We start from the raw sequence: 22,169 nt of genomic DNA on the forward strand, positions 1-22,169 counted from the left end.
GGAAATCGAAGTACTCAGAGAAAACCTGCCCCAGCGCCACTTTGTCCACCACAAATCTCACTTGACCAGACCTGGGATCGAACCCGGGCCAACACAATGCGAAGCCAGCGACTAACCGCTTGAGCTATACTGGCTATCATACTCTATTTCCCAGCTATACATGTACAACAGCAGTTTCATAATACAGTGAAGCAATGCATCTACACATATCTCTAGTCTACAGCATGCAATAATAAGAAATTCTGTAGCATATGACATGACAATTTTTTTTTTCTATCAACTGATTTCACACTCAAGAATTTGGGAACTGTTTTCTGATGATCTGATAATCTCACTCTGTCAGTTGTGGCAGGAGGAAAAGGCAAACAGTGCAAAGAAGTGCTTTCTCAGTCAATTGATGACACTTTCAGCATCAAAACTATAGTGTCAAATTGTCGGATGACTGAAGTATTGGAAAGGATTCGGAAGGAAGTGATTGTGGACTACATGGGGTTCTGACATGGCATTTGCCTGGAGGGAGCTTGGAAATACATGAAAAACCTGTCAGGATAGCTATTATCTCAGTTGAGATTCAAACCAAGCACCTCTTGAACACAAGTCTAGAGTTTTACCTCCAGACCAACCTGCTGGGTTAAATTAAATTAAGATAAATAAGTCTTTCTCTTAGAATCAATTCTTGGTTTGCGTTCATTCGCATGTTTATGAGAAACAGTAAAACATGAAGAACTGGAACTTGTGGGCCCAACAAACGCAAGCGCCACAGCAAGGCAGCATGAAATACTGATCCACTTTTTCTGGTTACCAGATTTTCAAAATATATTCAACCTCTCGCATATAAGCTACACAATACACATAGCATATTTTAAGTAAAATATTAAACCCTTTATTTGATGGAAAAGAGAATTTTTTTTTCTGTTTTCCTTCAGTTCCATGTAGTTCATTGATGCACTATGCTACAAACTGGAAGGTGGTGGGTTCAACTCCTGATGAGGTCACTGAATTTTTCTATTGTCCTAATTCTTCCAGCCACACTATGGCCCTAGGGCTGACTCAGCCTCTATCAGATATGAGTACCAAGAATCCACCGGGAGAGGGTGGCGGGCACATAAGGCTCACAAACCTCACTGCCATCTGTGAGCTGACTGTCTGGAAAATGTGGGAGTCTCGACGTCTCACAACCCTATGGGCCTCCATGGCATGTTACAGGGATACCTTTACTTCTTTTTTAATCCATCACTTTCAAAGGTCTTTCAGTGCACCATTAGCCAGAACAGAGAATATAGCATTCCTCATGAGGTGCAAGACACACTAAATGTGTACTAGTATAACCGTCACCTCTGAGACTTGTTCCCACTGCATGACCGACTGATCTGCAAGCAGCCACCCCCAGTGAACGCATCCAAGGAGCAGTGCTGGATGCAGCCTGTTGTGATGAGCTGCAATACGTCTTCCTTCACACTGTTCGTGCTGCCCTCCTCCTTTCTTGCTTTCAATATGGGCTCAACAAATTTGTCCTCCAGGCAAGAAGGAACACTCGGCTGATACTGTTGTTTGCTCAAGTTGTACCACGGTGCATCTGACACCACCTGAACAAAAACCGACACGTGGCAAATTTAACTAACTCCATGCATCTGAGTGATTTCTGGAAAACCAACAGTTGCTCAACTATTTTATGGAACTTCCATTACTGTGTTCACAAGAGCCTGCCACTGGACCCTACACTGAACCAGAAGAATCCAGTTCACACCCATCTCTGCCCTATTTTTCTCATGTCAATTTTAATATTATCTACCTGTATATTCCTAGGTCTTCTGGATGTTCACTCTTCATCAGATTTTCATTCTCTCTTGTGCAAGCCCTGCCTATCTCATCCTTCTTAATTACAAGATAACTTTAAAATACTGCGGATCCTTAATTTAGAGCACCTCGTTATACCATAAATCTGGACATACCTCAGCAGTGATCATGTGCCCCAGTATGATTATGTATGTTTTCCTCTCCCCCCCCGGCACTACAGCCTCGGTGGGCTTAGGCCTACCTCCATGAACTTCTCCGTTCACTTCGGTTTTTCTAGATCTTACACATTCGGTAGGACTCCTTGGGCAGGTGATCAGCTCATTGCAAGGCCTCTACCTGTACACAAACAGAAGAACACACACACAAACTAAACACCCATGCCCTGAGTTGGATTCGAACCCACGATCCCGATTTCCAAGCAAGCGAAGACAGTACATGCCTTAGACCGCTCGGCTACCGTGACCGGCTATGTATGCTTTACACTGTACAAATTTCTAAAAAATATTTGACTAATTATAAGAATGTATCACTTTCCTAAGCAGCATTCACTGGCCAGTCTTTGTAGTGGAGAGGCGGTGTGCTTTCTGTGAAGCAGGAGCTGAGCTATTAAATATTACATACATGACCTTCGGGGTCAGAAAGGTTAATTTCTCACCAATAGACTTTATTTACAAATTAACAGAATAAGAGCATATGGGGATATACTGATATCAAAATTATCTCACTGACGTTGCAGTATATCAAAGCAGCAGTTCTGATTATGAATGGATGTATCAAACAGGCTGGTATATACACAACGCTCAAAACTTGTAGTCAAGAGATGCCCACTTTGGTACCCTCACTGTGGTGCTATATGGTTCTTCCCAGCCCCTCCAGGTAAATGCTGGATTGGTACATCAATTAGACCATAACCACTTCCACACTCTTTCCAATTAATCATTCATCAGTCATCCTATGATCTGATGCGATACAGTCCATAATGAAAACATTTTTCAAATATGCAAAGAAAAAGGAAGACAAGATGCTACCAACCTGTCCATTGTGGTAAAGCTTCTCCCCATAACCCTGGCAGAACGTGGTGCTAAATGGGAGCTGTGTGGGTCCATGTACGTACAGGTAGGGCCACAGTTTCTGCCAGAAAGCATACTCAAGGTGCACAAAATGTGGGCTACCAAGATATTCATGCACCCAGCTTGGAGCGAAGAGAGCCACGGAGAGGCTGTACTTGCGTGCCAATTCAACAGCCTACAACATCACATTTACAGCTTAGATTATGGTCTTTTGTGATGTGATGCTTTGCAATCTGGTAAACAGGTACTGGCATTCTGGAGGTACATGTTGCTTCCACCTTCTTCTACCCTGAAGAAGGAAGCAGCAGGTTCTTCTGGAATGTTGGTACCGCTCTACCATACTACATAGTATCACATCTCCATAACCGTGTAATCTTCAATCTTATGTTCCCAATCTTTTCAGTCTGTTACATTTACAAGAGGTTCAGTGAGACATTAGAAAACTGAGATTAATGGCCATGGGAAACCACTGTGCTGACCACGCGACACTCTATATCCTCAAAAGTTGGCACTAACTTGGCCGACAAGCGGCAGTCACTCGGTATAGTTCGCTTGCGGACTACTGGCCATGGAGTTCTTTTTTGGGGTGAGAAATTAACTATGGCCTTGAGATGTGCAGTAGCTTTGCTGCTAGAACGGGGGGGGCAAGCAGAGCTCAGTGTCTCAATGCCGTGGCTGAGTTAACGCTGTGTGTTGAGTTCAATTTCAATAACATTGGTCCATTTATAATTAAGCCTGTTACTTTCATGTATCTCAGAGCTCATGTCCTACCAAAAATATTGTAGGGGTGTCTACAAAAATTAAGGAGACAGATCTGTATGCTGAGATGTGAATACAATAGTGATGGGTGACAGGAAGACTCATGATTCCATTTTACAGCACTCTCAGTACCTAGAGAATTTAGCACTGACTGGAAGAGTGATTTATAAATGACAAACTCGAAAGGATCTGGAAAGAAGCAGTTGTGACCTAATCAAGGCACAACCCTGAAATTTGTTTGGAGGGACTGAAGGAAACCAAGAAAAACCTCCGTCAGGACAGCCAGTGTCTTGGCCAAGATCCGAACAAACCACCTCTGAAATAAACATCTCAATAACAATATGAGTACAAAAAAATATCTATTCTCATGAGACACAGCAAGGAAAGAGAGGGGCCAGAATAGCTCAGGCAGTATACTAACTGTCCAAAGGTGGAAAGACCCAAGAATTGAGGTTCAATTCCCATAGGAAGCAAAAGGCTTTCCTCTTCTTCACGCATTCACACCGGGTCTGGTGCCCAGCCTCCTATCAAAATGAGTAGTGAGGATTCCTTTCCTGGAGGTAAAGCAGCCAGGGTGTGAAACTGACCACCCACTTCCTCCTAGTGCCATGGTTAAGGATATGTGGAACTATATCTTCACTCCCACACACACCTTGCTTTTACCTTTACCAAAAAGAGTAGGTATTCATCAGTTTTAACAAGTATATAAAACTGTTTTAGTCAAGAAATTGTGCAAATGCAGATGAAGTCAGAAATGTCACATAAGAACTGTACTGATCATGTCTCGCTTCTTTCTCATAATCATTTATGTGTACCAAATTTGGTGATGAGCTACCGTGTATTAACTTGAACAGCAAACTTCACCTGGCACGAGTTGAAGCCTCCACCCCCATAACAGTTGCGTCCAAACACATCAACACCCACATATACATCCAGATGACGGCTTCCAGCATTCTCTGCAGAGGTCTTCAGGTTCTCTTCCTTCCACGTATAGTTCAAGAAGATACCATCGCAGTTATCGAAGAAAGTTCTACAAACATTAAACGGCCAATCAGCTGTGCCAGCTGCCTTACTCTAGACTTCTGATAACTATGTTATGTTTGAAGTGCCTACAATGCTGGGAAATTGTCGTGGAATTTTTAAGGGCGGAAAAATTCAGGGAACAAGTCCTCCAGGAGGGACTTTAAGCCATGGGTCCCGTGTCGTAGATTTACGGCACGTAAGAGATCCTCATGTCTCTAGGAGACTTCTGAGCAAAATTAGGAAAAGTTTCCTGCCAAAGTAGTTTCCAATGCCTCCGGTAGATGGGGAAGTATCAGGTACCACTGCCAGAAGAGGGCTGACCTCGCTGGCAGAATGGGGCTGATAGCGAGCACCAGTATTGGAAGGGTATGGCAACAGTAAAAATTAAGGGGGATGCACAATGGACCAATAACTGGTCTAAGTGCATGGGGAAACCCACCCCCTCTAATAATGAATGAATGCTGCGAAATTTACCTATTGAGGCTGTTGAGCTCATCCTGCCATTTGAGCTCCCCTTTTTCAGTCACGCTGTCATACCAGATCACTTCTGCATGTGGTATCTTATCATGTAGTTTGTGATGAATCAGTTGAACAAACCATTCCAATCTGGAAACATGTTCTGGTGGAATAGTGTTTTCCACATTCAACAAGTAACCATCAAAACCAAAATGACAACATACGGCAACCAAGTTGTCTACAAAGTCTTCAACAGCTCCATCACTTTTCAGTATCTCGTCCCAAACTTTTTTCCCATCATCCCATTCTGTTATCAGAGTTCCTGAAACAGTCAGTGTTCAACTATTTACAGCCCTGCTGTTGCTATACACAAGACTGCTTCAAAATAACTGAAAGGCCATCAAATGGAGTCACTATTCTTACGGAGGCATTCACGGTTTTCCTCAGGCCTTCCAAGTACATGCTGGAATAGTACCTCAATCAGCTCATAACACCTTCCTTTCAAATTCAATTCATCTGTCATTTTACCATTCAAAGCTACATAGTCAAAGATACTGACAGGGCCATTAAATGAACCTCCACCCCCCTCCCCAAACATGTATACACACACAGAAAACATCTCAGCATTCTGCCCACACAGTGGATCGATACATTTCATACAACTCTCACAATTAACAGTGATTATTTCTCTAAACTTTAACCAGATGAAGAGGACTGTCTTCTGGGATATAAAGCCACATAATCTGTTAAAAGGCAAACAATGTTTCGGAGGAACATATAGCCTCCATTTTCAGGGTCGAAGAATACGCTGAGCAAGAAACCACCATGAAAACAGGTAGCAATCCGAGTGCTCTCAGCTTAGTCTTTAACCCTGAAGCTGAAGGTGATAATTTCCTCTGAAACATTTGTTGACTTTCAATGGACTACATGGCATTATATTCCAGAAGATAATGTGCTTCATAACTATACCCTCGGATCCTACACACTTATCCAGCTGGCTTTGTATTGGAGATGGAACTTATTTACTTAGTGGGGGGGCACATGGTAGTGTAGTTGGTTGAGGCACTGTGCTACAAGCTGGAAGATAGCAGGTTCAATTCCCATTGAGGTCACCGGATTTTTCAATTGACCTAATCCTTACAGCTGCACTATGACCTAACTCAGCCTCTAACACAAATGAACACCATGAATCTTCCTGGGGTGCAACAGGTGTCTGGTGCATAAGGCTGACAACCTCACCACCATCTGTGAGCTGACTGTCTAGAAAATGTGGAAGCCTTGACATTTACGTTTTTTGCCGGAAGATGATTCCTAGAAGAACTGTGGCATAGAGATAACATGACAAAATGAAAACAGAATTGCAGAGATAATACAGAAATGAAATCCTGGACTTCCTTTCATGTAGAATTAAGATCTGATGACGGCATTCATGACATGCTGGAACATCTAATATATTAGAAGCTGTTTGAAAGAAACAAACACAAAGAACCTCTCGTACATTTTATGTACTTGTGGTTTATTTAGTGGTGTTATCAGTACGTCAGACTACATGCTTCAAATGGTTGGTTGATTAACGACTAATTAATTGGAGAGGATATAGAGAAAGTGGTTATGGTCTAATTTGAAGGATAATCAAACATCTGCAAGGGCTGAAGAAAACCAAGGAACATCCCAGACAGGATAGTGAGCATAATGGCTGAGTTTTGAACCAAAAGTTCCGAAACATTAAAACTTGAGCCCGATTCATCAGTAGCATCTTGTAGAATCTGTGAGTAGATGTAAATATTCAGAATTACTGGGTTTTTGGACCTAGTAATTCTGAGTATTATACACCACTGTCAGAACCCTTTAGAATCTAGATGTAAATATGTTTGATACATAAGAAGGTGAGTATTTCTGTATCTGTTGATAACTGCTGTCTGTCTAAATCATCTATGAATGTACATAATACCCTGGGTAAGTAACCATACAGCACAAATACTTCGTGTTCAATGAGATATCCAGAATGGTGATTCTGGTTTTCATCACACTGAAAACAGAATCTAGTAACTTCCTAATGATGAAATAATGCTCTACATCACTATCTGAAGATGATGCACCCTCAAAGATATTTTAATTGTGGTATACGAATTGTATTTTATGATTTTAAGCCACAAATCTTGCCACCCATTTCCAGAATTAATTAAAGGATTGTCTACTGAGAGAGAAATTAAACGAAATTATCATATTTCTCAGACCTAGTGACAAATAAAGGGAACACATACCTAGAACTTTGGTGCCATGCAAGTGTGCAGAGTTGACCCATACTGGTGGAGGAATAGTAACCAGCTGATGGCTGAAGTATATAAACGTGTCAATGCCAGCCCAATGGAAAAAGCGATACTCTTCATGTTTCGGGCTTCCATTCACAAACCTGACAACAAAACCAATAATAACTAAAGGATCAGGGGGCGAGGAAAACTCAGTCCACATACCAACTGGGCTGCAAGCTGGACAACCATGGAATTATGTTTGTTTCCCAGGAGATATAAGATTTTTCTCTTCTCTATAGTATCCAGATTGGCTCTGCAGCCCATCCGGCCTCTGGCCTAACATATACTTGGTGCTCCTTACTTGGGAACAATGTGTGAAGCCAACCATTCTCCTCCATATAGAGCTGAGGTTAAGAATGGTACAGCTATACCTCCATTCCCCCATACATCTTTATGGAGTGGTGTTTCACTTATTAAGCTCAACAATAAATTTACCTTACCTTTACTTTTACCATTAAGGGAGGAACATAGACTGAGGGTGTTTGAGAACAGGGTGTTGAGGAGAATATTTGGACCAAAGAGAGATGAAGTCACAGGAGGTCAGAGAAAACTGCATAATGAAGAGCTTCATAACTTGTACTCTTCTCCAAGTATAATTAGAATGATCAAGTCAAGGAGGATGAGGTGGGCAGGTCATGTAGCACGAATGGGGGCGACTAGAAATGCGTATAGGATATTGATGGGAAAGCCAGAAGGAAAGAGACCACAGGGAAGACCAAGGCGTAGGTGGGTGGACAATATTAGAATGGATCTTAGAGAGATAGGATGGGATGGTATGGATTGGATAGATCTGGCTCAGGATAGGGACCAGTGGAGGGCTCTTGTGAACATGGTGAACCTTTGGGTTCCATAAAATGCTGGGAAATTCTTGAGTAGCTGCAGAATTGGTGGCTCATCAAGAAGGGCTCAGCTACATGAGTAAGTAAGTGAGTAAGTTTACTTTTACCTGACTGTTATAGGGCATGACACCATGTAGTCTGGTAGGTATTTACCAGCATATCAGAGGAATACGCTCCCTTCTTCTGCAGGGTGAAGATGGAGAATTATCTATCAGACTACACGGTGTCACACCCTAGAAGAAAGTAATCTTCATTGTCATTGTTGTGAGGGCCCCAAACCTCAGAATATTTACCTATTTACAGTACACTGTGTAAGCTTTCCATGACCAATCAGGAGATGAGAGCAGATAACTAGATGTGTTCACAAAATGTGTACAAGATTAAGTTGTGTTTATCTTAACCAGTCATAATCGATTGGTTGACTTAAGGCTAGGATAGTCACCTCTACCAGCAAGCTGTTGGTACTTCATTAAACAGGTGGCCATGCCATAGCTTAGGAAGTTAGTTGCCAGCATCCCACTGGGGCAGCCAAGATTTGATCCCTGGGCAGGTGATGTGCAATTCATGGTGGACAAAATGGAACCAGGACAGGTTTTCTCTGAGTACTTTGGTTTCCCCCACTCAATTCTCATTCCATCGACTGCTCCACATTCATTAATCATGCTACTGCCTGCTGCTGCACAGTCTTGATACTAACAGCATTATTACATAACCAGCTAAATAGCTAGTAATCAGTTCATTTCTGACGTGCTGATGGCAAACCTTTGTATGCCACCAATATTGGACTGAGCCCCCTCCCACTATGCTCATGAGTGTGACGGGATGGTGCACTACTGTTTTTTAATGGTTCTGTGGGAACTGCCCACATTCAAGCAAGTGTGACAACGCAAGCGTCATTGCTTAGCAACAACGAGTAAACAACGGTTGCTAGGCAAAAGCGAATAAACAGCGGTTGCTAGGGAACTTGTAAACACGGTAACCGGCAACAACAGTACCTATTACGTAATAGGTACTGTTGTTGCCGGTTACCGTGTTTACAAGTTCCCTAGCAACCGCTGTTTATTCGCTTTTGCCTAGCAACCGTTGTTTACTCGTTGTTGCTAAGCAATGACGCTTGCGTTGTCACACTTGCTTGAATGTGGGCAGTTCCCACAGTTCCTTCACAGTGCTGCCACTTGCTAGATGACATAGCATTGAATGGCAGGATGATTGACACATGAACAGAAAAGGATTTCAAAGGAAGTGGCTGTAGCCTAACTGAGGCAATGTCCCAACATTTACTGGAGGGACTGGGGAAAGCCACATGAGAACTCAGTCATGACAGCTGGTGTCCCTGCCTAGACTCGACCCAAACATCTGACAAATACATGTCCTGAATATTTTGCTAGACTAACCAGTTCAGTTGGCTGACAGCTAAATGGTAACTTTGTGTTACAAGAATTCTGAGTTAGGTTAGATTCTTTGGTTACCTGTAAGTGTATTTGTTCAGTATTCTGTATGATTATTATGGCTCTCATTTGTGCTACGTTCCATTACGTCCTTGGCTTACCTATATTTCTGCTCATGTTCAGTTAATATTTACTTTCTCCGACTGCTTATCTGTTCTGCCATTGTAACTTACTGTTAAAATTACTTGGGTGAAGTGGCTGACCACTACTTCTGGTTACCATAATTTTGGGTCATTCTGATTGGTTTACTCGGTCATAATGGTCATAATTCCTACTCTTAAGCTGTTTATCCAATAATATTATACATGAATCACAAGAATCCTTACCTGTCTTCCCTATAACCTCCTCTGAGATCGTGACAAAACAAAGTTTTTGGCACGTCCTTCCTTTCTCTCCGCTGTTTGAGCAAATCTGGATGAGCACGGCGGCATTGTAAGTCCTGACCAGAATAACAAGACGACGAAGTATTTGACAATGCAAGAATACGGTCGTGCCATGGTGGACGAAAGCACTTCAACTTCTGCACGTCAACATAAGACAGTATCGGTGTACAAACATTTTTATCATCACTCCATTGGAATCTGTTTTCTACGAGACTCGTTTCTTCGCCGTCGCACATTTCTGTACAATTATCCTGCACAAACAATGAAATCACGTGTTTTACAACCACAATTCAATCAGCACTTGCTCCGCCATATTTCTACGCTCAGTTTCCTTCATTTGTTTCATTAAAGAGACAAGGTTAGGTTACAAGAGACTTTCCCGGATTTTCAAACCAGAAAAGGTCCAACAGAAACGTCGGTTGGCTTCGTTATATATAACCCAGCAGCCGTGTGGCGCTTATTCGTGTAGTTTTCTATATGCGTTAATTAATTTAATGATATTCTTCTGTTGCTCCCACTTGGAGCATAGGGCATCCGTGAAACGCTTTGTTTCACTTAAGTTTCGTAATTGAAGACAATCGGTAGGACCCCTTGGATGGAACATTAGCCCGTCCCAAGGTCGCTAGCCAACTCAAACACAGAATAAACACAGACATCCATGCCTTGAATGGGATTTGAACCCACGACACCAGTGTTTGAGTGGGCGAAGACAGTTCATGCCTTAGACTGAGCAGCTACTGTATTCGGCAATTCAATGATAAACCTGTACAATTGTCTGATTCCTACTAATACACAAACTGGGACTAAGTAACAGTCCAACTTGTGAGAGGGGTCAAGAAGAAAATGAAACAGCCACACATATCCTGTGCGAATGTGAGGCCTTAGCTTATTTAAGATTACGTCACTTGGGTCAATATTTTATGGAACCAAGTGAGTATTTCGACGCCCCCACATACGAAATCCTGCACTTCGTTCGAAGCGCAGGATTGCTGAGGGAATAATTAAAAGGGGAAGCACAGTAATCATTGTGGTCACGGTGCAAGGGCCAAGAGGGCCCACCCCTTGTACATTCATTCAACTTATACACACTCAGTCATCTTTAAAATAACTGTAGATGCAACACTGGCAATCCTGACTTTCATACAGCAGGCCACATCTGGCCCATGTAGATTTTTGTGTGACCTCTCTTAATGTCACATTTCTTTTTAGTCAAAGCTTGCCTGAAAAATTGAAAACTCCCCTGTGATCACACTAAATGTTTTTTAGAGGCAAACTCTTTTGAAATTACATGTAACACCATTGCTTGTTCTGACAGATTTTTATAAAACCTGCCATAAAGGTCATGCTATTTGTACATTCTTGCTACATCAATAACATCATCACGATGGCTCCACAAAATATTTGGGTGGAAACTACATTCAATCTGCTTAGAGTGGAGGATTTTATATATGCAATAGAAGAACAATATGAAAGTAGAGCTTACATATATAGGGTATGAGGGTATGGACTGGATTCATGTGGGGTACCACATGGTCCAGTGGTGAGCTTTTGAACGTGGCAATGAAGCTTCAGGGTTCCAAAAAAGAAGGAAAGGAGTCATGTAACAGTTAGTGATCAACATTTGTCATGTACCCCAGTTATCTATCTTGTACTCCCTGACATAATCAATATGAAGTGGACGTGCAGACTATGGAGCTCTTTATATCCTAATTGTATCCATTGGGGGCACGTGGTAGTGTAGTTGGTTGAGGCATTATGCTACAAGCCGGAAGGTCACGGGATCAAATCCCTATGAGGTGAATTTTTTCAATTTACCTAATCCTTCCAGCCGCACTATGGCCCTGGGGTTGACTCAGCCTCTTACAGAAATGAGTACCTGGAATATTCCTGGGGGTAAAGGGTGGCTGGCATGTAAGGCTGAGAACCTTACCGCGATCTCTGAGCTGACTGTCTAGAGAAAATGTGGGAGCCTCAACATCTCAACCCTATAGGCCTCCATGGCCTGTTAAAGGGATACTTTTACTCAACTGTCTCCATTTTCATCACATGTTCATATATTTCCCCATCTTGTTTAATCCTTTGCACACAACAAGTCAATTAGATTAATTATGAGTATTTATTTTTATTTTAAAATTGTCACAGTTGAAGAAATCAGCCAATTGTTAATCGCCTAGTACAGCATGTTTGTCAGTAGATAGCAACAGGTGTGACATGCCACTGTTAAAAGGAAAGAACAGTCTGTCCATTGATCTAAACCTGTGGTTATTTGAAAGTTATTTCAGGAAGAACTGTGTAGTTGTCTAACAAACTACTTTTATCTCCTAGGCAGCCTTTGTGTTTCTACCAGGTAGTTCTAAGGTGGGGCTTGGCAGTCAAAGGATTAAAAGTATTTTACAGTAAACCCTCACTAGTCAGGATTGATGGGGCAGAGTTCATCTGGACTAGGCAATAATCTGGATTAATGAAGAAAAAGTTTCCCTACAGAACAAAAATGAATGGAAAATTGAATGATATAAGTAGTGTTGATAAAAATAAATAAAAAATCACTCTAGAGCCTTTATTTAAAAACTATACAAAACAATATATTTATTCATTGATAGAAGACTCAGAATTGTACTTGTTTTTGAACGTAATACTGCAGGTTTGAAGAAACTGTAAACTATTGTCTGAACAGACAAGTGACTCATCTGCTGTCCTAAATGCCATGTGTCTTTTAAAGTACATACTCAACTGTGAACACATTTTTTTTAATTTTTCATATTTTGATCTGGATTACCTATAACTGGATTAGTGCAGTTTTACTGTAATTGTGACAGAGTACAAAATAAACATATAAGCCACTGCATAAATGTGAAGTTCAAGTTGCCTGAACAAAAAAGAAATAGAGATATATGTCAGAAATGTGTGGTTGAAGACAGTACAACATGTAGGAAGAGAAACCCATGCAAATAGATGAAGGCTGAAAATGACATTGAATTGTAAAGCTAGAGGATGATGAGGAAGGAGGTGGTGTTGGGAACAGGATTTTGAATCTTGTAGAGGCATTAAATTGCCCAGCCTGTGAAGAAAAGAAAACACAGCTGGCTCTGCTACAGATGCTGCAGCTTGATTTTACAATTTCATCCTTATGAATATTAAGAACAGAGAACTAGGAAACTTGGATTCATGGAACGATGGAACAAGAGAAATGGCTGCTAATGTAAAGAGTGACACACAAAACACACGGCAAGCTTTTCAAGAACTTTATTACCATTAGATTGTGATGGTGAAAAAGAAAACATTTAGTTTTAAAACATACATCCAAAAAGAAGACAGAATGTCCTGGAAGACGTCCCATGATATCAGGAAGGGGATGGGCATTTCTAGACATGCCCTCATGTCATGTGAAGAAGTAACCAAATGGTTGAAGTTCTAAGCTAAGCCATCAGAAATTTCAAGACAAGAATGGGTTCATTATCAAGTTCTGTTACTCTAAACTACACATATTTCAATAGAAACATTGTTAAACAATTCTTTTGTTGTTTGATATCACATATTATTTCTTCTTCACGATATGTGAATAGATTTGATACTAAAACTAATTTCAATTGTTCATGTATGCATCCATTATCTACTTCACTGTTTGGTCGATTTAAGGAATATTGATCTTTCCTCTAATTTACATATATTTTAGTAGTTGCCATTAATTTTGAAGTATCAAAGCATCTCTAATAGTTAAACTATTTTAGGGACAAACACATGTTTAATTTTAAAATTAACATACCTGTAAATATTTAATGCATTTCTTCATTTGTTTTAAGTTTTCTGTTATATGTAGTAATCATTCAACAAATGTTTTGTAGAATATAACATTTTAGTATTAATTACCAAATAACCAAATAGATTTATATTTCTCTTCATTGGCAACGTTCAGCTAAATAAATTATCCAATTTCATCCATACAAAACAATATAAAATGCTTAAAAGTCCTAGCAACCTTTAGATCAACTCCCAACAATTTCACATATAATATCTATGAACACTATATCTATGTCACCACAGATGCTCATTTGTTTTCTTTATGTTCAATTGACACATAAAACAATGTAACATATAAGAAGGAAAAACTGTCAAGTATGTACTTTAGGCCCTACACAAAGATTGACATTCACTGCTAAAAGTTGTTGTGTCTAAAGTATCACCCATCACAGACCAATGACATATCTTAAAATATTGTTATTATTTGATATTAAACTCTCTCAAACTATATAAAATCATAAAATATCACACAAATGTGTTACAATCCTACATTTATAATGAGAATGAATATGATTATGTGTATACAATTCTCAGCTATCACTAGTTCAATATTTGATTTTTGCTTTATGTAACATACAACCCTCCTTTCTTATGAGCATGGGGCTATTGAAATGAAACTTCTTTCAAGCCACAACATATAAATATTCTCTTGATTAGATCTATGGCTGCTATATGATTTCCTTCCATGTCATTGCTTATTGTGTAAAATTTTATTTAGGTAAGTACCTTTACCTTGTACTGCCCCAAATCTGGAATATAAGGCCCTTTCCATGTCTCAAAAAGGATAAGATTTCCACAATTACAGTGTTCTGTCCTCTCTTGTTTTCTGTCAGTACATCTACCTTAGGCAAGAATTCCAGTCATGGGGTGCTAGAAACTTGCAAAATATATATTAACACTCTGGAAGATTCTGTTTCTTCACTAGAAGTTAGTTCTCAAAGTGATAAAAGTCTGGTTCAGGTAGCATCACAGTACTCAAAACAATGAAAAACATTATAATCCTGAAGAAACTGAAGAGCATTATAACTATGAACACACTGAAAACCATTTCAACAGTGAACATATTGTAAACCATTTTAATAGCGAACATGCTGAAAGCCATTTTAATACATAGTATGTTGCAAACTTCAAGAATCTGTTATGATGTCAAACTTTATATTTTGGTTCTGCATATTGGAAGCTGGCTACAGTCATTTAGTCTTATGCCCCAAGCTCAAAAGGAAAAGACAACAGATTCTAGTATTTTGTGAATGCCTGCATTGACCATCAATTCCATAATATATGTATGATAAGTTTAGGCTTGCACCAGTATCACTTCTACAAGTGTGATTAATGATCCTACATGATTAGTATTTTATTCCCAATGTCCCTCTTTATACATGAACTTTTCAGTGAAACATGATTTTCAATTGCGCCCTTCAGAGTCACTGATTAATTATGATTCATAAGGGGAAGCCACAATTCCTTCCAAGCTGGTGGACTTTGAATAGTGGGCATAAATATACATCAGTGTTCCATACTTAATCAAAAGCTATTGACCACTGAAAAAAAACCATTAAAGAAGATCTGCCTTGAAAATTTTACCAGCAATTCCCTGCTAGGGATAAAGTCTAGGTTAAATTAGAACAATAATAGCCACTGATGGGCATGTTTATGAAGCTGCTTTTTTTAAGTAATCTTCATCATCCTCCTGACATCTGTGTCACAGAATGTCATGGCTGGATGGTTACCACTTCTGCTTGATATTAATAAAGGCCTTAGCAACAGCAGCAGTAATAACTTCAAATTTATTTTTTGTCACAACAGTTATGCAAGTGCTGATACCTTGTCAGGTATAGAGAAAGTAGACAAAGTTTCTGCCATGATGCACAAACCTATTTTAATCTTGTCCCACCCAGATACATAAAAGTATTATAATTATGCATAGTAATAATAATAATAAGATAGATTCTTAAAGTGACTCCTAGGAATTTACACTGAGTTAATTTCCTTCTGAATGTAATTTCATTCTTCAGTTTTAAGAAATATTGACTGAATTGCCTCTGACATCGACTTGAAATGAACTATGACTCAGTAGCCAGTTCATGGGATAAGGGCATTGAGAAAAAAATATAAATATTTAATTACAAAATCAATGAACTGGTTTTGTGGTGTGTTTCATAATACTGCTCTGCATAATATCCACTAAAATAGCTTTGAATCTATTTTGTGAAGCTCTTAAAATAATTAGCAAGAGTTCATGAAAAAATATGGACTCCAGTGCCATCTGTTTTTAGAGAATTAATGGCCATTACTATGAACAACAAAACCAGTTCTTCTTGTTTTGTATCGTGAAATCTATAGCTCACAGGAATATAAGAGTTATATATTGTCCCCCAGTGATGGCACCTTTTAGGAGAAAGCTGAAACTTCAAAACTGTAGCATAACTAGAAGATGTATCACTAGATATAACAGCAAGAAAATGCATCCCTACTGATATGGTTATGCATTTAAGTACAGAGTCTCATATGTCTTTTGATAGACTTGGGCATCTTATGTAAAGCTGCTTTCAACTCTACATCATTAAATAATTTCTTATACATGTGTAGGTAGATGGCATCATGACGGTAGTTTGGACAGGAGCCTGTTAGATCAATTCACAAAAGTGAACTCCCATTTTGGAGCAGTGTAATGGGCTTCCCTTTTGTAATTGTCATCATTATTATACCTGTAAGTTAAAAAAAATTACAGTATTGCATTGTTTCCTTTATATTTACTTCCTTAGTTTTCTTTCCTACATGGCTGTCACCCCAATTTCATTGGAATGGCTCTAACAGTTGATACTTTGAATATCTCTACTTGCTAAATAAGGAGATTTGTTTATCATTTGAGGCTCATTCTGTTTCAGTAAGAACAATAACAGTCCTGAAAGCCCCTTATTCACTTCCTGAAATAAAGCAAGAAGACGTTCTCTCCTGAAAGAAGTTACTATACTTCCAATTGAGACACTGTTTATCTATCTAGGCCCCCTTCCCCTCAAACTTGGGCAAACTTCTCATTTCCCTTTAAAAATAGTTACAAAAAGGGCTGTGTTTCCCAGTTCTCAAAATTTCCATTTTCCATCTTGTGAGGAAAATACATAAGACCCTGAAGAGTGCTGTCTTTTCTTAGGATTCCATTTCATTTTTGTAATACGTAGGTAGGTCAATAAGTAAGTTACATATGGATGGGCCGCGCCATAGCTCAAGCGGTTAGTCGCTGGCTTCCCACCGCGACAGCCCTGGTTCGATCCCAGGTCTGGTCAAGTGGGATTTGTGGTGGACAAAGTGGCGCTGGGCAAGTTTTCTCTGAGTACTTCGGTTTCCCCTGCCAATCTTCATTCCACCAATTGCTCCACAGTCACTTTCACCTATCATCTAGAGCTGGTACAATAGGCCAGAAGTGGCCGCAGTACAAGGAACTTAGTCCCACACCACTAGCAAAAAAAAAAGGTTACAAATGGATATAGAACTTAAACAAATAAGAGTACTGATTTGAAAAATGCTTTTATTGCTCAACATAATCTCCCTGTACATTGAGGCACTTATACATTGTTCCTCAAGCCCCTGTTAACCAGCAGCATAAAATTCTTTGGGCTGCTGTCAGAACCAGGCGGTGACTGGGATCATGAAAGTATACTGCTCACCGCATTCCAGCCTCAAGGACAAACCGTAAATGCTGACTCCTACTGTAACATCCTCAGGAAACTTCGTAAGGCCATTCAAGGGAAGCGACCAGGACTCCTCACCAAAGGCGTGTTGCTCTTGCAGGACAACGCGCGTTCCCATACTGCCAAGAAGATAAATGAGACGCTGCGAAATTTCAAGTGGGAAGTCCTTGAGAATCCTCCATATAGCCCCGACCATGCTCCAAGCGACTTCCATTTCTTCGGCCCTCTTAGACATCAACTTTAGGCTGAAAATTTTCCCAACGATGAAGCTGTAGAAAGCTAAGTCACCACCTGGTTCTGACAGCAGCCCAAAGAGTTTTCTGCTGCTGGTTTTAAGGGGCTTGTGAAACGATGGGACAAGTGCCTCAATGTACAGGGAGATTATGTTGAGAATTAAAAGCATTTTTCGAATCAGTACTCTTATTTGTTTAAGTTCTATATCCTTTTGTAACTTACTTATTGACTTATTGACCCTCGTAATACTGTAACCTCAGAATGGCTGTATTCTTATGAACAGTTCCTGTTGGCTTAGTCTACGCTCCATTTCCTCCCCTCCCCAAATATGTCTGATTGACTATCTTCCTTGCAGTGTGCTTCTAATGTCACCACTCTGTCACCCTGCAAACTTCAGCCTGATCATGGACCTAACATGTTCTTTGACAATATCAGTCCCCACCTGCAATATTACATGGTATCACAACCCTGAATATAGCAGTAGGTATAACGACTGGCCTCTGGCTGGACGACTGAGGGGTCGGAGTTCGAGTCCCAGTGGGGTCAAGAATTTTCACTTCTCCATATTGTCCAGACCAGCTCTTGGGTCCATCCAACCTCTTATCCAATAGGTACCAGGGGTCTCTTTCCCTGGGGGTAAAGCGGTCGGGGCGTAAAACTGACCACTCACCTCTAACTAGGGCCGAGGTCAAGAAAACATATGTCTATACATCCGCTCCCCTATACACCTTCATGGCATAGTGCCTACTTAGTTAAATGCAAGGAGAACTTCACCTTTTTATCACAACCCTGAAAACCACATAATGTGAACAATTAACAGGAAAAACCTTAGAACTTATAATAATATTTACAGCTGTCTTCTGGGACTAGGAACTCATTCTCTCAAATTAATGAGTGATTCACATCTGTTACATTAGACACATGTCTGAAAATGTAACTTGGTAATATTAACTGCATCATGGGATTTGTTCTACAATCAAACAGAGTCTGTATCTCTCACGGATTACTCCATCAAGGTAGGTTCAAGGCTTTCATAGTTCTGTAACTGAGATGCAGAGAGCAGTTGAATGACTGGTGGCTAGTAAAGAGAGAAGTGTAGTAGATTCTAAAGCAGTGTTGTCCAACCTTCTTATGTACTCGGGCACAATTCACTGATGCCTATGGAGGTGCGGGCACCACCACACTACTGCTTACGGAGGGCGCCAGAAAAATATACCACAGGCGCCGCGTTGGACAGGGCTGTTCTAAAGGGTTCTGACAATGGTGTATAACACTCAGAATTACTGGGGTTTTAGACTTTGTCCATTTTCCGATGTTCTAAAATCTGACGTGGGTTGTCCAGTGATTGAGGTGAACTCTTTCTAAGGGTCCCAATAGAATAGGTGTCTCCCCCCTCATCCGAGGAGAGAAACAGATCCAGTTTCTGAAAAATTGTGTTCTATAGTTCTCAGAATATTAGACGATTGACAAAGCCCAAAAACCCATTAATTCTGAGAGAAGTTTAGAATGATATTTCCAAAAAATTTGAAGAGCACAACACTTGTCTTCTCAGTCCAGAGTATGATTATCACATTTCTGATCAATTTCAAGTTCATAGTTTAACTCTATTCACACCAAATTCTAACCAGATCAGCTTAGTTTATGTGCATTAAAATTTACACAGCTAAAGAGACAAGCTCATTGTAAATAAATTGGTACATGATTTCTGCCAATAGAGGGCATCAAGTGTGATATACCAATGTTTTGGGGGGACAGGACTTTCTTGTCATATATTCCCTTGCAGTTTGAAATTCAGATTTCAGCGACTGCGGCTATGACGTGACTATCTTCTGGCTGTGTTGTTGCATTCCTACCTTTTTCGTCCCTGAAGATGGAGGTTGTACGTTCCTTCGAAATATCAGTAAATGTCTACCTTAGTACACGGCGTCGTATCCGAGATGACGAAACAACTTTGAAAATGGGGGTCGAGTTATTGTTATTTAACGACGCTGTCGATATCGAAACTGTGTAGTGTCGATTATAGGATGATTAATGAATACAGAGCAATTGGTGGTATGAAAATTGACAGGGGAAACCGATATACTCGGAGAAAACCTGCCCCAGGGTCATTTTATCAACTGAAGGCCCAAACATGACTTGACATGAAAATGAACTCAAGCCGCACCCGTGAGAATCCGGCGACTAACCGCCTGAACTATGGCGCGACCTCGAGTCGTGATCGAAATATTATTTTCTCCGTCATATCTCGAAAATTCGAGACACATACATCCAGATTTTTGTATATAGATAGTAGCCACTGTGCTCTAAAACAATTAACTTCTGTGCCTCTGTGGTTTAGCAGTCGGAGTTCCTGGCTACAGATCCAGAGGTCCTGGGTTCGATTCACAGAGCTACCAGATTTGAGTAGTAGGTCTGGGACGATGTCTACTCAGCCTCGTGAGGATAACTGAGGAGCTATTTCAAGGAAACGGCGGCTCCGGTCTAGAAAACCGAAATTAACGGGCGTGGGGATTCGTTGCGCTCACCACGCGACACCCTATATCCGTAGAAGTTGGCACTATTTTATTATTTTCTTGGAGGGGGTGGGTTTCCCCATGCACCGCGACTAGTAGTCTATTGTACGTCCCCCTTTAATTTCTACTGTTGCCATACCCTACCGGTACTGGTGCTCGCTATCGGCCCCATTCTGCCAGCGAAGTCGAACCTCTTCTGGCAGAGGTACCCGATGCTTCCCCATCTACCGGAGGCATTGGAAACTACTTGGGCGGGAAACTTTGCCTTATTTTGCTCAGAGGTCTCCTAGAGACATGAGGATATTTTACGTGCCGTAAATATACGACACGGGACCCACGGCTTAAAGTCCCTCCCGGATTTGAACCCGCGTACCTTGAGTCATGAGGTGGGACCGTTACACCTAGACTACGGAGGCCGCTTTGAAGTTGGCACCAACTTCGCCGACAAGCGGCGGTCGCTCGGTCGGTATAGTTCGCTAGCAGACTACAGGTCACCGAGTTTGTTTTTTGTTGGAAATTAATTTGAGGAAAGTACTGTGACACTGCACTCGACATTCTTAACAGGCTGCTGTACAGTGGGGCTAGGCAGTGAAAGGGTTAAATGAAAACATAGGAACAGTTCTCTTTCTCAGTCACACAATTACAGAAGCCTCACAATTTACATAATGGTAATCCAAGAACTACTTTGTGAATGAACTGTCCTGCATAATTAGCAGCGCATATGTAACAGCTGCGCTTTTAAACGGATATTATTGAATCTGTCACTAATTTTGGTAAAACTGCCTCATCTATAGCTCACTGACTTGCCACCACTTTGCTCAAATATTGACCCGTACAATTGTAATACTGTATTTAAATAATTTCCTTACTTCTTGGAACTGTAACGTACGTGATACCTTTAAGAATGTTCGTGGATGATGCCAGTTTGAGTCTACCTGGTGCCTGTCACTTTCTGAATCATAACTCTGTGCCACAAGCCAAAATGTGAAGTCGCAGCTCTCTCATTGCCAGGCGACGTTTTAGAACGTATCCACGTCGAACATGTCCAGACTGCTGCTGGACCTGTAGTCGTCATGCGTGGCACAGTCCTTGGGGCTGCACGTGACCCTCGCTTCATTGTCGCACACACACTCCAGACATGTGCCAGTGTCACGGGGAAGCACCTCCCCAACCTTGTACTCGGTCCCTGTAACAACATTCAAGCAGTATGAGAAGACATTTGCTGACTGCTTGTTCTCCCTGAATTGGAAGGTGTATCCTTCGACCTGTGCCTGCATTTTGAGATGTTCTCGACAAAGTGCTGAGGAGATCATGTGGCTCTAAGAAGGAAGAAGTAACAGGAGCATGGAGAAAAATGCATAATAAGGAGTTTCATAGTTTGTGCTCATCAACAGATACTCAAACTATGGTGAAATAAAGTTGGACGAAATAAGTGGGCATGCAGCATGCACTGAAAATTGTGAAATGCATACAGAACTTTACATTTTGCCTTTGTAATGAAGACATGGCGTGCTTTTGCAGGGCATGTAATTAATTTTTGAACATTACTTATTAGCAATGCAACAACATACTTGTTAGGAAAAAGAAGGGAAGCTCTGTATTCTTTTATCTAATGGACTGCTCACTAGAAATGAGTGTGCCTCTGGGAGGTCCTGTGATCAGTCATTTTGATACAGGTTTTCTTGGTTTTCCTCTGTCTTCAAACAAATGCTTCCAAATTGTTATTGCATGTGGCCTGTGCGGGCTTCCATACTTAAATTGACCAAAATGAAACTCCTTTCTCTGGAGGCCCAAAATTACTTTTCGAAATTATGCAATTCGAAACACCTTTTCTCTTTTCATGTTTCA

The 22,169-nt window shown here is 40.7% G+C and overlaps 2 protein-coding genes across 7 annotated transcripts in view; both read right to left on the reverse strand.

The window, feature by feature from the left end:
* LOC111875395 (cytosolic endo-beta-N-acetylglucosaminidase) overlaps nucleotides 1–10,413 on the reverse strand; it is a 59,688-nt gene extending 49,275 nt beyond the window's left edge. For all 5 annotated transcript variants that reach the window (XM_023871620.2, XM_023871619.2, XM_023871621.2 and 2 more), the window contains exons 1-6: nucleotides 10,031–10,413; nucleotides 7,370–7,518; nucleotides 5,124–5,427; nucleotides 4,491–4,656; nucleotides 2,830–3,042; nucleotides 1,336–1,586 (exon numbers count right to left, since the gene is read on the reverse strand). In XM_023871620.2, the coding sequence (XP_023727388.1) occupies nucleotides 1,336–1,586; nucleotides 2,830–3,042; nucleotides 4,491–4,656; nucleotides 5,124–5,427; nucleotides 7,370–7,518; nucleotides 10,031–10,323 (1,376 nt within the window). In that variant the 5' untranslated portion in view covers nucleotides 10,324–10,413. The remainder of the gene's footprint in view (nucleotides 1–1,335; nucleotides 1,587–2,829; nucleotides 3,043–4,490; nucleotides 4,657–5,123; nucleotides 5,428–7,369; nucleotides 7,519–10,030) is intronic.
* A 2,901-nt stretch (nucleotides 10,414–13,314) lies between these two features.
* Nucleotides 13,315–22,169, reverse strand: part of LOC111875400 (kielin/chordin-like protein) — a 204,699-nt gene continuing 195,844 nt past the window's right edge. The window contains exons 5-6 of one of the 2 annotated variants that reach the window (XR_002844719.2): nucleotides 21,218–21,507; nucleotides 13,315–16,593 (exon numbers count right to left, since the gene is read on the reverse strand). Coding sequence is in view for 1 of the 2 variants with exons in the window: in XM_023871625.2 (XP_023727393.1) it covers nucleotides 21,341–21,507 (167 nt within the window). In the remaining variant the exon portion in view is untranslated. Of the gene's footprint in view, nucleotides 16,594–20,759; nucleotides 21,508–22,169 lie in introns of those variants that run through there. The other variant, XM_023871625.2, reaches the window with a different exon arrangement.

Source organism: Cryptotermes secundus, unplaced genomic scaffold, assembly GCF_002891405.2.
Source record: "Cryptotermes secundus unplaced genomic scaffold, Csec_1.0 scaffold15, whole genome shotgun sequence".
Taxonomy (NCBI): domain Eukaryota; kingdom Metazoa; phylum Arthropoda; class Insecta; order Blattodea; family Kalotermitidae; genus Cryptotermes; species Cryptotermes secundus.